The sequence below is a fragment of the Camelus dromedarius genome, chromosome 24, assembly GCF_036321535.1.
Source record: "Camelus dromedarius isolate mCamDro1 chromosome 24, mCamDro1.pat, whole genome shotgun sequence".
Lineage (NCBI taxonomy): Eukaryota > Metazoa > Chordata > Mammalia > Artiodactyla > Camelidae > Camelus > Camelus dromedarius.
The window spans coordinates 29,166,750-29,181,819 of NC_087459.1; the positions used below are offsets into that span (position 1 = coordinate 29,166,750).

Below are 15,070 nucleotides of genomic sequence, written 5' to 3' on the forward strand. Positions count from 1 at the left end.
GACCAGGACTGACTCTGGGCGTGACGTTCTTGTCATACTCGCCCTTCAAGCTCTGAACAAAGTTGTGCCAGCGTAGTTCTGGGAAGTACCTCTGGCTACTGTTTCTTTTTTAACATTGGACATTCTTCAATTTTGCAAAATTTCATCAGCCTGGAAAACCTCCTGCACATTTTCAGACCCACCCCCTACATCTGCAGCTCCCCAGAGTGGCCCTCTGAAATATTCCTTGGTTACCTTTATGGGTGCCCGTTTCTTTGGAATTCTGGGAGTCAATCATCAGCTGGAGAAAATCCACTCGGTGCTGGAAACAGAAAGAGAAATTTCAGTGACAGAAAGTTACTTGTGAAGACAGAAATAAATCAGGAGAGCAGTATTCCACCTCTTTCCTAAGAAAATGCCCCCTTACAGAGCAGGAGTCTGACTCGTATCACCTGAGTCCTCAGTCGACAAAAATGCCCAGCTGCACATCTGGGCGGGTGCGACGTCCCCCTAAGAGAAGCCCAGGCGTCAGGCCCGACGGCTTTTTGGCCTCTCTCTGATCTTGGGCTTCTCTGGCCTTTGAAACGGCTTCTTAACCAAAGGGGTACCTGCTCTCTCTCCTGTTACACCTGCGCGCAGGAGATAGCCTGTGGCTTCAGTCTTCTTTTCTCTCCCATCCAGCTTTAATTCTTTTTTTTTTTAAACATTTTTTATTGATTTATAATCATTTTACAATGTTGTGTCAAATTCCAGCATTCAGCACAATTTTTCAGTCATTCATGGACATATACACACTCTCAGCTTTAATTCTTGATGAATGGTCACATAAATGAATCCCCCACATTTGCAGAGTTCATCGGCAGCTTTTGTTGAAGCTTGTTCAAGTGCCTCACCCTCCCAGAACTCCACACAATTCCCAGTGCCTTCCAGCACCCAGCCCTGCCCCTAATATCCTTGCGCTGGCCTCGAGTCCTCTTGGGCCAAGGCTGGCTTAACCGGCTTGCAGCCTCATTGCCCAGACAAGACTCCGGCCCGCTCCAGACTAGGAGACGGCTGCACATAGACTACACTCCTCCAGGTGCCTCTTGTGTGCAGCGGAAAGTCTGTAAGACAGGAGGCTTGGATTTGAAGTGATTCTTTGCCAATCTAATATTTGGTGAACTATGAGTAAAATAACTTTTAGACAGTGATTTTTATCCTTTGACAACTTATTGAAGGTAAATGGCATGAAGTCTTAACCCAACAGTATTTCTGCAGTGACGTGCTAACTGGCATGCCTGTTATTAAATTTAAGCCCTGCTCTCTGACTCCTGTTCTTATCTTCTTCCCCAGACTCTACTATATTTATTTACCCCAAATTGTTAGGACCCCCCTGCTCTAAAATCCATAGTTCTCTACTTACCTTGAACAATGCAGGGAAGTACATGAATCGTACGTATACAGCTCAATAATAAATTACCCACACGTGAACAGCCTCATATCACACCACCAGATTTTACCGTTCGTTCATCTTTGAGGCGACTTTCTTTAATCCTTTCTAAAGATCTGATGAAAAAATTCACGGCACTTTTCGGAAACAAAGAGAAATTTAACACCTCAAGGACTGGGCAAAGGAATGGAAAGAGCACTGTAGGAGAAAAGATAAAAGGAAAGCACAGTGAAAATGCACAATTTCCCTGCAGCAATTATAATCTGTGCTACGAGTCAGAGAGTGAAGACACCAGGATTCTCAAAAGGGAGTCATTCCCTCTGGGACCCGTGCTTACACTCCAAGCCAAGGCCTGAGCAAGGGCAGTCCACCCCTAGGAGCCATGACTAGCAGTGAGATCAGGGGCCCTTTCTCCATCTTTTGAGTGATCAGAGGGATAGAATTACACCTTGGGCTTCATTGCCTTTTAACTATTGAACTACAGTCTCTTCGGATGGAATAGACCATAGTCCGTTACTTCAGTTAATCATGTTCTTCAAAAAATAACTGGATAGATTTAATACAGTGTATGTCTTTCAAGCACAATGGCATGAAATTATAAATAGAAAAAAAATTGAAAACTCACAAATACGTGGAAGTGAAATGATACACTCCTAAATGACTAATGGGTTGTAGAGGAAATTGAAAGGACAACGTGGAACCACTTTGAAGTGAACAAAACTGAAGCCACAACATATCAGAACTGATGGGATGCAGCAAAAGAAGTGCTCAGAGAGAAATTTATGGCTTTACCTATCTATATTTTAAAAGAACAAAAATTTCATATCAATAACCTAACTTTCCACTGTGACATATGGAAAAAGAGGAGCAAAGAAAAACTAAAGGAAGCAGGAGAAAAGAAAATAATAAAGATTGAAGTAGAAACTAATAAACTAGAGAATAAAAACGCAATAGAGAAAGTCAATGATACAAAGAGTTGATTCTTTGAAAAGACCTTTTTAGCTAGATTGACCAAGAGAAAAAGACAGAAGAGTGAAACTGCTAGTGATGAAAATAAAGAAGGGAGATTACTACTTACAGTAAACAAATGAGAAGGACTAGAAAGGAATACCAAAACAAACTGTGGGCCAATAAATGAGTTAGCTTAGATAAAATGGACAGATTCCTAGAAAGACACAAACTACAGAGACAGATGCCAGAAAATAGACAATCTGAATGAACCTATAAGACGTACAAAGTTTGAGCTAGTAATCAAGAATCAAGTAATCAACCCACAATTTGACAAAGAAAAGCTCAGGTCCAGAAAGTTGCAATGCGGAATACTACCAAATATTCAAAGAAGAGTTAACAACAATTTTACTTAAGGTCTTCTAAAAAGTAGAAGAGGATGGAACACTTCCAAACTCATTGTACATGGCCAGTATCAATCCGATACAAAAACCAGACAAAGATAGCACAGAAAAAGAAAACCATAGGCCAACATATCTTATGAACGTGGATGCGTACATTCTCAACAAATGAATCCAGCAAAATATAAAAAGAGGTCTACACCAAGACCAGGGAGGGTTTATCCAAGGAATGCAAGGCTGTGTAATACGTAGCAGCAGCAGAATAAAGAACAGAAGCATATGATCATCTAAAGATGCTGCAGGAGCATCTGACAATATCCAATACACTCTTGTGCTAATAACTCTCAACAAAAAGGAGCAGAAGGGAATTTCCCCAACATGACGGAGGCCACGTAGGAAAAATTCGTATGTAACATGACACTGAATCATCAAAGACTGGATGATTTCCTCTAATCTTGAAAAAGAAAAAGGAAATAAGTTGTAGGATTCACGTTTCCTGACTTCAGAACTTACACCACAAAGGTGTAATAATCAAGGCAATGTGCTACTGCCATTAGGATGGACATATACATCAATGCAATAGAATTTAGAGTCCAGAAATAAATCCTCATGTGTATACTATAAACTGAATGTTAAAAAGTCTTCCAAGACCATTAAAGGGGACAACATAGTCTTCAATAAGAGGTGCTGGGACAACACACAGCTGATGCAAAGCAATGAAGTTGGACTCTTACCTCACACCATATATATACGAGCCAATAATGCGTAATATTAGAAGAAAACCGAGGGGAAAATCGTCATCACCTGAGATTTGGCAGTGAATTCTTAGATATGACACCAGAAGCACAGAAAATGAAAGGAAAAAATATAAGACTTATAGGTTATCACAGTTTAAAATTTTGCACTTCAAAGCACACAATCAAGGAAGTAGAAAGACATACACAGAAGGGGAAAATATTTCAAATCATGCATCTCGATAGGAGACTTTATCTAGAATATAGAAGGAACTCTTACAACTCAACAACAGAAGGACAAACAATCCAATTATAAATGGGCAATGGATGTGACTAGACATCTATCTAAGAAGATACTAAAATGGCCGACAAACATATAAAAAGTTGCTCAACATCACTAGCCATTAGGGAAACGGAAATCAAAACCACAAGGAGATTCTGCTTCACACCCAGTGGAGTGGCCATAATAAAAAAGAAGGAGAAGTGCGGACCAAGCATTTGCAAGAATGCAGAGAACGCAGACCCCTCACACATCACCGGTGACAATGTACTACGCTGCAGCTATAGTGTGAAATGGCTTGTCAGTTCCTCACAAATTAAACAAAGAGTATCTATACAGCTCGGCAGGTTCACTTCTGAGTACTAACCCAAAGAATCAAAAACAGGGATTTCAACAATAACTTGTACACGAATGTGCACAGCAGCACGATTCACAACAGTCAAGAGGTGGAATCAACCCAAATGTCCATCCACTGATGAATGGATGAACAAAGTGCAGGAAGGTCATTTAATGGAATATTAATTGACCATACGAAGAAATGATCCATGCTACAATGCGGGGACACCTTGAGAACATCACGACAACGGATCGAATCCAGCCACAAAAGACCACGTATATCATTCCACCTGTCATCTACATGCAGTGTCCAGAACAGGCAAATCTGTGCTTAGAAAGTAGGATAGTGGTCGCTCAGGGGCAAGGGGCATGCGAGGTGACAGGTAAAAGATACAGGGTTTCTGAGTGGACAAAAATGTTCTACAATTGACTGTGGTAATGGTTGCACATATCTCTGAATGTAATAAAAGCCATTTTTTCAGTTTTTTGAGTCATAACTGACACTCTGTACTGTGTTAGTTTAAGGTGTACAGCATAATGACAACGCATATATTGTGAAATGATTAAGATCGTAAGTTTAGTTAATCTGGTGGTGGCTCACAGCGAAAGAGAATGAGACAATGAATATATGTATGTTCATGTATAACTGAAAACCTGCGCTCTACACTGGAATTTGATAAAACATTGTAAAATGACTATAACTGAATAAAAAAATGTTAAATAAGCTAAAAAAAAGGCTTAGTTACCATTCATTATCTCACATAGTCATAAAAAATGTTCTTTTTCCCTTGTGTTGAGAACTTTTAGGCTCTATGCTCTTAGCAACATAAGAACACAACACAGAGCAGGGTTAGTCATATTGTACGTTATACCATCAACAATTATTTATGTTACAACTGAAAGTTTGTACCTTTTGGCCACTGTTATTCAATTCTCCCACCACCCAACCCCCACTTCTGATAACCAAAAATTTGAAATAGTTTTTGTATGAGGTTGGATTTCTTCTTTTTGATTCAACATTCAAGTGTTTATCTCCCTCCATCTCACCTATTTCACGTATCATAATGCCTTCAAAGGGTATCCACATCATGCAAAATCTGGATTTCCTTCCTTTTCATGGCTGAATAGGATTCCATGGTGCAAAGGCATATATACACACATACACACTGACATACCACATTTTCCTGATCCATTCATATGTCGGCGACACAGATTGTAAATATTATTGAAGTTTACATTTTAAAGGGGAGAATTACACACTATGTGAATTCTATCTCAATATAGCTCTTTAGAAAAGAAAGAAACATAAATAAAGGAAGGGTGGAGGAAGGAATGAAAGAAGGAATAAAGGGAGAAGGGGAGGGAGGGAGTAAAGAAAAACACAGAACAGTCTACATACTTGATATGATAAGGAGTGGATCTAGGAAGTCAAATCTTAAGAGCTTCTTGCCATTTTTTACAAAGGGATCCTGTGGGTTGTTGAGGGAATCAACGTTCACTCCAAATGATGTGCTGGTAATCACATCCATGCTGTAGGGTCCAAAAATGCTGAGTGCAGAAACAAAGACATGGACGGTTCAAACTAGCACGACTTTCCCATCCTTTTCCAACATATGCAACAAGAAATGCATGAAAAATAAGCTGCCCAGGCAAGGAGGTAAAGAACCACACTTTGAGAACCACCAGCTGGATCCTCTGAACAGTCTATGCTACTGTACCACTGGGTCATGAGGTGTATATGAGTTGCCAAAGACACAGCTGGCCCTGTGCTAGGGACGACTGGGACTCAGTCAAGTTAGACCCTCGGCTCAAGGAACTCGGTCATAGAGGGATGGACGCCCACAATCACACAAATTGCAGTAGCGTGTTTTGACTATGGGCAAAAGCAGGTGTATACGCACCGTGTCTGAGCAGGACAAAGGATGGAATCGCTAATGTCCTCAGGCAGCCTAGAAAGGGGACTCGCCTCAACCCAGACCTGTGCTCAGAGTGCTCCCTCTTAAGCACGTCCCAGAACAGCAGCACCCTGCTCTGACTTGCCAGAAACATGAGCCCGCCTTGGCGTGCACCCCGCTAAGGCTGCAGAGACCCGCTCTTCCTCAGCGCCGCTGATCTGCGGTTGCCCCGAGGGCAGAGTCATTTCTGTAAAATGTAAGGAGTAAACATGTTTCTAGTTAAAAAATTAATAAATCACTCCAAAATTGACTTGAGAGCTGTAACAGCTAAGTGACCGCATGTCCCCAGGTTTTCAGGGCAGGCCCAGTTGACCTGCTGTTCCTGCCTCACGGAGAAAACCCCAGTCTAGACGCTCAATCCCACGGTCACCCTGCCCATAACCTGCGCGGGGCCTTCTCTCCTTTGGGACTGAAGGAAGTAGCAGTCGTGGCGAGAGGTAATAGTTAGCAACTTCAGGTGTTCTCAGCAACATTGTGAAGAGATGTAAGTTGTTCCAAGTTCCGGATTGTGATGATTGCACCCCAGCCACGGCCCACCAGTGTGTACCAAGGCCCTTCCCCTGCCATCATCCCCCAGCGTCCGCACTCAAAATCGACATCACCGTGTTTCTTCTTTCTCTCCTGGCTGCCCTGCTCTTTTCGGGGATCCACCTCTTTCTAGGATGCCCCTTGGAGTTAAACCACTGCACACCTGCTTCTGTCTGGTCATTACGGTAACTCAGCAGTGGGAATGTCGGCGCCGCGGCAGGCAGCTGGAAGGTCTGCCCAGAGCCCGGAACACGGGCAGCTTCGCCCCTACTTACTCCTTCATGGTGACGGGCTTGCCTTTCTCTGCTTCCCTCCTCAGGTTTCTCAACAACACATCTCCGTACTGGCCAATGATGGGGAACATCTAGGCACAAAATACAACAGCACCTGAGGTTAAACACAGAGACTCAAGTCCTAGAAAGATGAGGCTTTCCCATGATGGAGCTGTAAGTGACATTTTATAACGAATCTTACAATGTTGCTTCCAGGAGGTCAAGCTGAAAGACAGTTTTAGGAAGCTGCAATTCAGCAGATCCCTCCTTGGAAAGGGACTGTGATCTCATTTTCTACCTTATTCTCTAAGTTTCTAATAGCAGGTCCTCTTCTTTCCTTACCTCCTTGAGCTTCCCACTGGTGAAGCTTGGCGACAGCAATATTCGTGTTCTCTTCCACTGTTCATCCTCTGCCAGAGTAATGGCGTTTTTCATAACTCCCACTGGACCAAAAATCTAGAGTTGAAAAAAACGCATTTTTCCCTGTATAAGTTTTGGAGCTCTCCACATTTGTGGAAATTGTGTTAAATGTGCAGCATTTATTCAGTAAATATTCCGTGACTGTGTGCTTCGAAGCTGACCCTAAGGCAGATGGTCAGTAAATATTTATCCCAAATGCACAGCCTCCTTTGAGGAGACACCCAGCCACCTGATGTCCTTTCCAGACTTTCTAGTCCAATCTCCTTTTTCATGCAAAAGACCCACGGGCAGGGAAACTGGTCTTCCAGGGGAATAAACGGGTGTAGGTCTGAGCTCATCCTCCTGGGCTGTGCAAGGTACAAGGAAGGGGATTGGTGACAGGAGCCAGAGAGCCTTGGCAAAGTGCATGCTGACCAAGCAGGTTCTGCCTTTACATACATCTAAAGCCTGAGCCGCCGGGACAGGGGAGGTCTTGCTATGGTGATTGTTTAAAATAATAGTGCTTAGCACTTGAAAGATTAGGGAACTATTTGCTAGTCTGAATAAATAATGATGTTACATGAAAAACAATTTCCGCTGCATTTGTTTGCCCACGGTTAAGAAGGAAAAAATTTTTTTATTTCTGAGCTTGGGACTGGCGTATCAAAGCAAACTGCTTGAAAATTTCCACAGTCTTCCAGAATTAAATTTTGTTTTAAAATGGATATCCCCAACACCCATTTCTGATAAAAACTCACAAACTACTAACAGAGGGAAACTACTTTAATTTGATAAAGGACACTTAGCAAAAAAAAAAAAAAAAAACCAAAAAACAAAAAACAACTACGGCAAACATGACACTTAATGATGAAATCCTGGGTTAACCTCATCGAGATGGCAGAGAAGGAGATTCCAGGCTCTGTTGCCCAACAAAGAAAAACAGTAAGACAGCTAGCAACGTAGAAAAATAGATCTAGGAAACCTTAGGAGTCACTTAAGAAGTTTCAGCAACTCAGTAGAGCCTAAACTTGAGAAAAACTGACAAAAAAGACACGGGGGAGAGTTCCACTCTGCCCGCATCAGCTCACCCCCAAGGCCAGCGCTGCTCAGCGCCACGCGGGGCTCCCAGCCTGAGAGGGCGCTCCTCGCTGGGAGGAGGACAGCAGAGCGAGTGAGCACTTTCTCAGCCGCTGAGAACACTGCAAAAGTGATGTGCTTTGGTCTCACGCCACCCAGAGATTGGCAGAGCTGAGACATCTAAGAACAAGCAGGCGCTAAGAAGGGCAGGGACTACCAGTGTCAACTACATGGCAGGAGCGGCTGTGGGGAGGAAGGACAGTCTTACCACAAATGGTGGAGGAACAGCTTAGACAGTACAAAACAAAACAAAACCACAAAATAGATTACAGGCTTAAAAGTAAAACATAAAACTATATAACATTTAGGGGGGAAAAAGGAGAAAAACTTCAGGATCTAGGGCTTGGTGAAGGTTTGGGAATTCATACCAAAGGCACAACCTATAAAAGAAAACAATGCTAGGTTTGCCTCATCAAAATAAAACAAAGTCTGCTCTGCTAAAAACCCGGGTAAGTGGAGAAGGGCAGGTACACACTGTGACCATAAACAACGGAGGGAGCCTTGCGGGGCTGGAATAATTCTGTATATGGGTTGTGGTGGTACTTACACAAACCTAAATCCATGGCAAATTTTCAGAGAGCACACAGAGCGCACAGAAAACTGATTAAAGCGGAATTGGCTCTGTGGATAGTGTCACAGTCAGCGTCCTGCTCTGCTGTGGTACGACATTTATTCACGATATTACCACTGGGGGAAGCATGATGCAGGTATATAACACGGGTCCGCCCTGTAAATTTTTCTTTTGAGAACATCCTGTGAATTTATAATTATTTCAAAATGAAAATTTAATAACGAATGAATGAATTAAAATTTTAAAAACACATGCCTACCCGCCGGTTTGTGAAGGTGGAATAGCATTCTTTCACTAACACTGTTTTGATCATGTCTGGATCAAGAATTGCCAGCACAGGCTGTCCACCATCATAAAACCTGCGTGCAGAAAACAGAGCTGATTAGATTGAACGAACTGGTTTGTGCAGCCGGAGCCACCCCTGGAGTCCAGATGGTCATCCTGCCGTTACATAAGCCTTACTCCTGGTATGATGGCTAGGGATACATTAACACTTCGGTTCGCTCTAGGGGTGTGTGCAGGGGGATTCCCTCTACCACTCTTCATAATTTTTAAGGCTTTCAAATATTTCACTTTCAAAAACTAAGCTGGCTTAGTAAATCATTGAAGGCAAGTTAATTATGTGGAAACAAACAAACAAACAAAATTAAGGAGAATCCACCTACTCAGTCATTTTTGAAAACATTTCAAGAAACATGAAAAATGTATATGATATAAAGTCAGGTCAAAATTCAAGACACACTGATCACAAAGAGGTAGCAGTGTGTCTGCAGATGGAAGATGTGGAATGGTCCACAAGTGGCAGTAGGATCGTCAAAGATTTCTTCCCTATTTTATTTTTTTTTTGAAATATTAAAAAAAATAATAAGGAGATATCCTTGGTAGCATCAAGTTTAGAATAATTTGAAACAAAAGGACAAAGAGAATAAAGGAAGTCAGAGCAGCAGGTAGAATTCATTTCTGAAATGTTCTCTTTCCACTGCTTGCATGTCTTCTTCTGCGGGGGTCCCCTGTGGGCCTCGGGCCCCACGGCGGTGACATTCCTGTAGCAGGGCAGACGCACTTTTGACACGCCTGCCACCCAAAGCTGACCCTTCGTGTGTGACACACCCCACTCTGGCCTCATCTCTTGACTGTGAGGATGTCCATTCCCGGGAACGGGCCACTGCTGGGACATTTCCCGTAAGTTGAATCATACTGCCTGCTGGCACGTTGTCTTCCACTGTGAATCAGCTGCAATTGCTAGAACACAATGGAAGATTTTCTGCAAGTCACCTGTTGCTCCTTCGACTTCACAGAGGAATTTCAAATGGTTTTGTGATCACGTATATAAATGGATGAGAATCAGTGCGCTATTTCCGAAAACTATTCTGAAGCTCAGAGGGTTTAAGTGCGCGTCAACTGTGCTTAGTGCTGAAGCCGGGCCGGAAGTGACTTTGGAGGCAGTTTGGCTGCTCCTCCACCTCACTGACCATGTTTCTTGGATGAGTCCCTTCTTCTCGCCATGTTTTCTCAAAAACACCTCAGTGGAGACGGAATAGTGGTTTGGGGTGACCCTTTATATTCATGGTATCACACCAGCCTTCGTATTTCCTCCACTACCAGTTAAAATTCAGATTCCTGGGCCCCTTCCCAGATCCTCCGGAGTCAGTGATGCTGCGGTGAGGGGCAAGTCTTGACTTGTAACCTGCCGTCCCAGGGGTTTCTTGTTTACACCCAAGCACAAGAACTGTTTTCTCAAGAGAGGACTGGGATCCACCATGAAAACGTGACTCCATCCGGAGCTCAGAAGCACTGCATGTTGGAGCCGGTCCCGGGACCATGCAGCGCCGCGGGCTCTTCCCACTCTATCCCGTTGCCCTTGTGGGCCATGCCAGCTCAGCAGGGCCTTACGGTTTCTGAGGACTCGACGAGAGAAGATGAAGAGGTACGGAGAGGCAGAGCCTTCTCCCACATGCTTTAAGCAAATAAGCATCACATCACAGCTGTCCTGCTGCTCTCACCAAACCTCCAACAGCTGCAAGAGGCAACAGCCTCTGCCAAGGCCGCTCTGCAAAGTCATCGAGTCCTCCAGCCCACGAGCAACACCTGGGCTAGAGATAGCCCACATCTTTTCAAAGTCAGAGGAATAGAGTAGTTAAAGCAGTTTTTCTATACACTTCTATTGAAAAGTCTTGCCTGAAAATTAAAGGAAAACCACACCTCTGTGCAGAGGAAGTTATAAAAAGTAGAGTAGGAAGGGTGTCCTTCTCTTGTTACCTCTACCCCCCAGTCCTTCTTTAATAAGGACATACTTTTAAACTCAAAACTTAAATAAAGGAATTGTGGCTTTTCCTTGAAAGCGAATCATGTGGCAAAGGGTAAACACATACATTTATGAGCACATGTTAGAATGTTCCGGAATAATGTGTTTGATGCAATTAAGGGTGCCCCAAAGAAGGCAAAATGGAGAAAAGAGGAAGAGCAAGATACTGGGCATGAGGTGATGCTCGGAGTCCCTGGGCCATCAAAGGCTGGAGGAAAGTGATGGCCTGCAGCTCTCCAGGCCTGACTCAGACTGCAGACCTGCACACCTGGTGACCTCGGGGCTCCCTAGGAGAACAAGCTCCCAAAGCTGCACAACAGATGGTTTCAGGACAAGCAGCTCCGCACTGAGACTGTCCCCTTCACCGCAGGGCAGCGCCTCATCTATCCCATGGAAGTTGCCAGAATACTCACCCCCACACTTTCCCATACTTTTTAAAACATTCCTCGTCAAAATCCCAAATACCCTGCAGGAGAAAAAAAACATTAAATTATTAGTTAAAATGTACTGAACCCTACCTCTAATTGGGACAAAAATGACTTGAATGCCATGAAATCAGTCTTAACGTTGTCCACTGGCAAATGGAAGGAAACTCTTACTCAGGGATGTCTTGGGGGAAAGGAGACAAAATAGACGAGATATTTGAAATGGAGCATTTAAGTCATTCCTCGCCTTGTCTGAATACTGAATAAATCCTTGTCTTTCTGAAGTGTTTTGGCTTGTGCATGTGTTCTCTCTAAAATCTCATAGCCCTCTGAGTTTACTCTCCGTGGACATGTAAGAATAATGAAGCTGAGAAAAAGAGTTTCCTCTACACACCTTCAGCTCCTAGTTAAGCCGCCTTTTCATTTATCTCAAGAGCCCTCTCCAGACTTGTAGCAGAGTTAGGAAGTTAAAGACACCAGTGACTTCTGTTAGTCTAGCAGATTTAACTACATCTAAGGCATGTGTGTTGAGTGAGAAACTGAGTGAGCAAACAAATGAGAAAGTGGATTGACTTCTAGTTTTCCAGAGAAGAACGGGAGACACCACAGCTCAGCGAGGGCCAGTGCATACAGAACACGTGCCCTGACTCGGAGATTTGCAGATACTGACCAGTATATATAAATAGATCAACAGCAAGTTTATACTGTAGAGCACAGGGAACTATATTCAATATCTTATAGTAACTTATGGTGAAAAAGAATATGAAAATGAATATATTTATGTTTATGAATGACTGAAGCATTGTGCTGTGCACCAGAAATTGACACAACATTGCAAACTGACTATACTTCAGTAAACAAATATATATACATACAAGAAAAAAACACTTGCCCTGAGTATTCACTTCTGTAACTGTAAAAACAAAACAAACAAACAAAACACTTCCGGTTGCTAAGTTTCTGCTGTGACATTTGATGGTTTAACTGAAAATGAGGGTCCTAGAAGTGTGGGTCTTGGAGTGCATCCACGAAGGACTTCATCTGGGGAAGGCAGAAAGGAAATCGTTGCCTTTTCAGAAGGAACAAAGTTCAAGCAGTTCTTAGGCAGTAATGAGACAATGAGGGCCAAGGAGGGAGAATGAGGATCTGAGGAACAAGCCCCAGGTCTGCGGGAAAGGAAGTCTGAGGCTGAGAGCAGCCTGCACACGAGGCTCTGCCCCTGGACGTCCGGGCGCCGCTCATGAGCTTCGGCTCAGGGGCCAGGCCCCGGGCTAGGAGGCGTCAGAGCTGGATTAGCATCAAGGCTCTGCTGGAAGTCATAGTCTGTGGCACCTAGTACATTCTGCTCAGTTAAATTAAATTGAGAATAATTTTCTTAAATCATGTTCTTTCTAGTGATTTTGTATAAGTGGTTCTGCCTTGCTTAAAAAAAAAAAAAGACCAAAAAAAAAAAAAAAAAACCCCAGTGCTCACGTAGAGGTTAAATAGCTGAAGTCGAAGACAGCCACCACTCTATCTTGGTTATACTCACTCTTTGCTCAGATTCCCCCGTAAGGCGCTTCCTTTCGGGGCACAGAAGTAAAGCAGAAAGCTCTCGCCCCAGCTCTCAGATCCCCCAGATTGCCACGGGCACAAGAGGTGGATTAGGGCGTGGAGACACCAGCACGGCTCAGCGGTTCTTGAGGGAATTCAGGTGTGTGAAAATTACCCGGCTGTGAAGTTTCGGGCTGCCTTAGAAAGTGAAGTTTCCCAGCCATCCAGGAGGAATGGGAAAAAAAGGTTACCCACAGCTGATGCTACCAACAGCGAAGTCTGACTCCAGTGAACATAGTTTAATGAGCCAAGACTGGGCACCTCCCTCATGCTTTTCTCCTAATACTAAGGGGGCGGTACCTTCCGGGGGATCTGCGTCTGGCAGAAAGAAAACCCGCTTCACAGTACTCACAAGATGGAACATCAGGTCCTGTGCTGGACCAGCCAGGGGGCTGGGCTGTCTGCCCGAGGCAAAACCTGGGGCTCCTACAGCTGACAATGGGCACGTGCTGCGTAGGCCCACGATGGCATCTAGGAAGTGTGAAACCTCAGGACTTCCTCCTTTTATGATGGCACTCAGCTGGGATTTGCAACCGTGAGAAGCAAAAGAGGAGGTTCAAACAACACTCACCTTTTTGTAAGCTAGAACATTTCCAAAAATGGGCAGAGGCTTTGGCCCAGGAATCCCCAGCTTCTTAAATACTCCGTGTGAGTACGTCCCATAGCTGTAAAGTGAAAGAGAGAACCCGGTCACAGGGACTGTGGGACAGGTGGGAGGCTGGCCAGTCACTGACTCAGAGCTGGGTCACTGACCTAGGAAGTCACATGTAGGTGATAAATAAAAGCAGCGACTCCAAAAGCAATCATCACATTCACTGATCGTCTCCTTTCCCACCTCCACTGTGAGATTCGCAAAAGCTACTGATGAGTAGCTAAAAGCAGCTGAAGTCTTCAGGGTCCCCATCCCAGAGTGAATACTTGCTAAATATTTTGAATTTGAGTGCTCCTGGGAGGTTCAGGCTGAAATCCTTTGCAAGAATTACTCATGTTTATTAGTAACTTGACTCAGTCATGATTTCCAGATTCTTCTTCTAGGTAGAATGGGGGAAACTTTTGTAGCACCCAAATCTTTAGCAATTTCCCGTCTGTTAACTGATCTTCAAAACACATAGGGAAAGGGAGAAATGATTAGTTCCCCAAGTTCGAGTTTACAAAGATTATGAACCTGGACAGTTACTCACAGATAGAGGAGCGCCAGGCTGGTAGCCAGGAGAACCCACGTTTCCATGGAAAAGCTTGGGATCAGGTCCATGGCCACTGTCCTCCGTGACTCCCTCCTCCGAGTTCCCTCGCCGCTTTGTGCGCTGCTCTTCGCCTGTGAGCGTGGAGCTCCCCGTCCTGCCCGTGGAGATGCAGCGAGGCTGGAGGGTTTATGTGCTGGGAAGGGGGTGGGGCTGGAGCTGCAGCCAGTAGGAGGAACACCTGTGCTCTACGTGCAGGCGCTCACTCGGCCGTAAGTTGGCAACGCATCTTGGACACTCTAGTTTTGGCCTCCTTTGTGTTCGTATTCTGTAGGAATTCAATAACTACTCAATTAATGTCAGCAGAGACACTCACAAAAGCCGCTGACCGTATCTTCTCTAACTTGCTTCTCCTTAACTGCCCTCATTTGGAAATGCTTGAAATTCTTCCAACAAGGTGAGTCTACAGATCTTTATCCATGCAGTTTCCCCTACCTCGAAGCCCCGTGTTCCCTCTGTATGTCCCCTGCTCATCCTTCAGATGCCGTCTCAGACAGAGCTCTCTGCTTTAGAGTCTTTCCGAGCCGACCTTCTTGA

At 44.1% G+C, this 15,070-nt stretch overlaps 1 protein-coding gene across 1 annotated transcript in view; it reads right to left on the reverse strand.

Moving 5' to 3' along the window:
* LOC105104791 (cytochrome P450 3A24-like) overlaps positions 1 to 14,707 on the reverse strand; it is a 33,617-nt gene extending 18,910 nt beyond the window's left edge. The window contains exons 1-9 of the mRNA XM_064478668.1: positions 14,474 to 14,707; positions 13,864 to 13,957; positions 11,688 to 11,740; positions 9,229 to 9,328; positions 7,205 to 7,318; positions 6,866 to 6,954; positions 5,507 to 5,655; positions 1,479 to 1,606; positions 235 to 301 (exon numbers count right to left, since the gene is read on the reverse strand). Of these exons, the coding sequence (XP_064334738.1) occupies positions 235 to 301; positions 1,479 to 1,606; positions 5,507 to 5,655; positions 6,866 to 6,954; positions 7,205 to 7,318; positions 9,229 to 9,328; positions 11,688 to 11,740; positions 13,864 to 13,957; positions 14,474 to 14,544 (865 nt within the window). The 5' untranslated portion in view covers positions 14,545 to 14,707. The remainder of the gene's footprint in view (positions 1 to 234; positions 302 to 1,478; positions 1,607 to 5,506; positions 5,656 to 6,865; positions 6,955 to 7,204; positions 7,319 to 9,228; positions 9,329 to 11,687; positions 11,741 to 13,863; positions 13,958 to 14,473) is intronic.
* Positions 14,708 to 15,070: the final 363 nt, after the last annotated feature.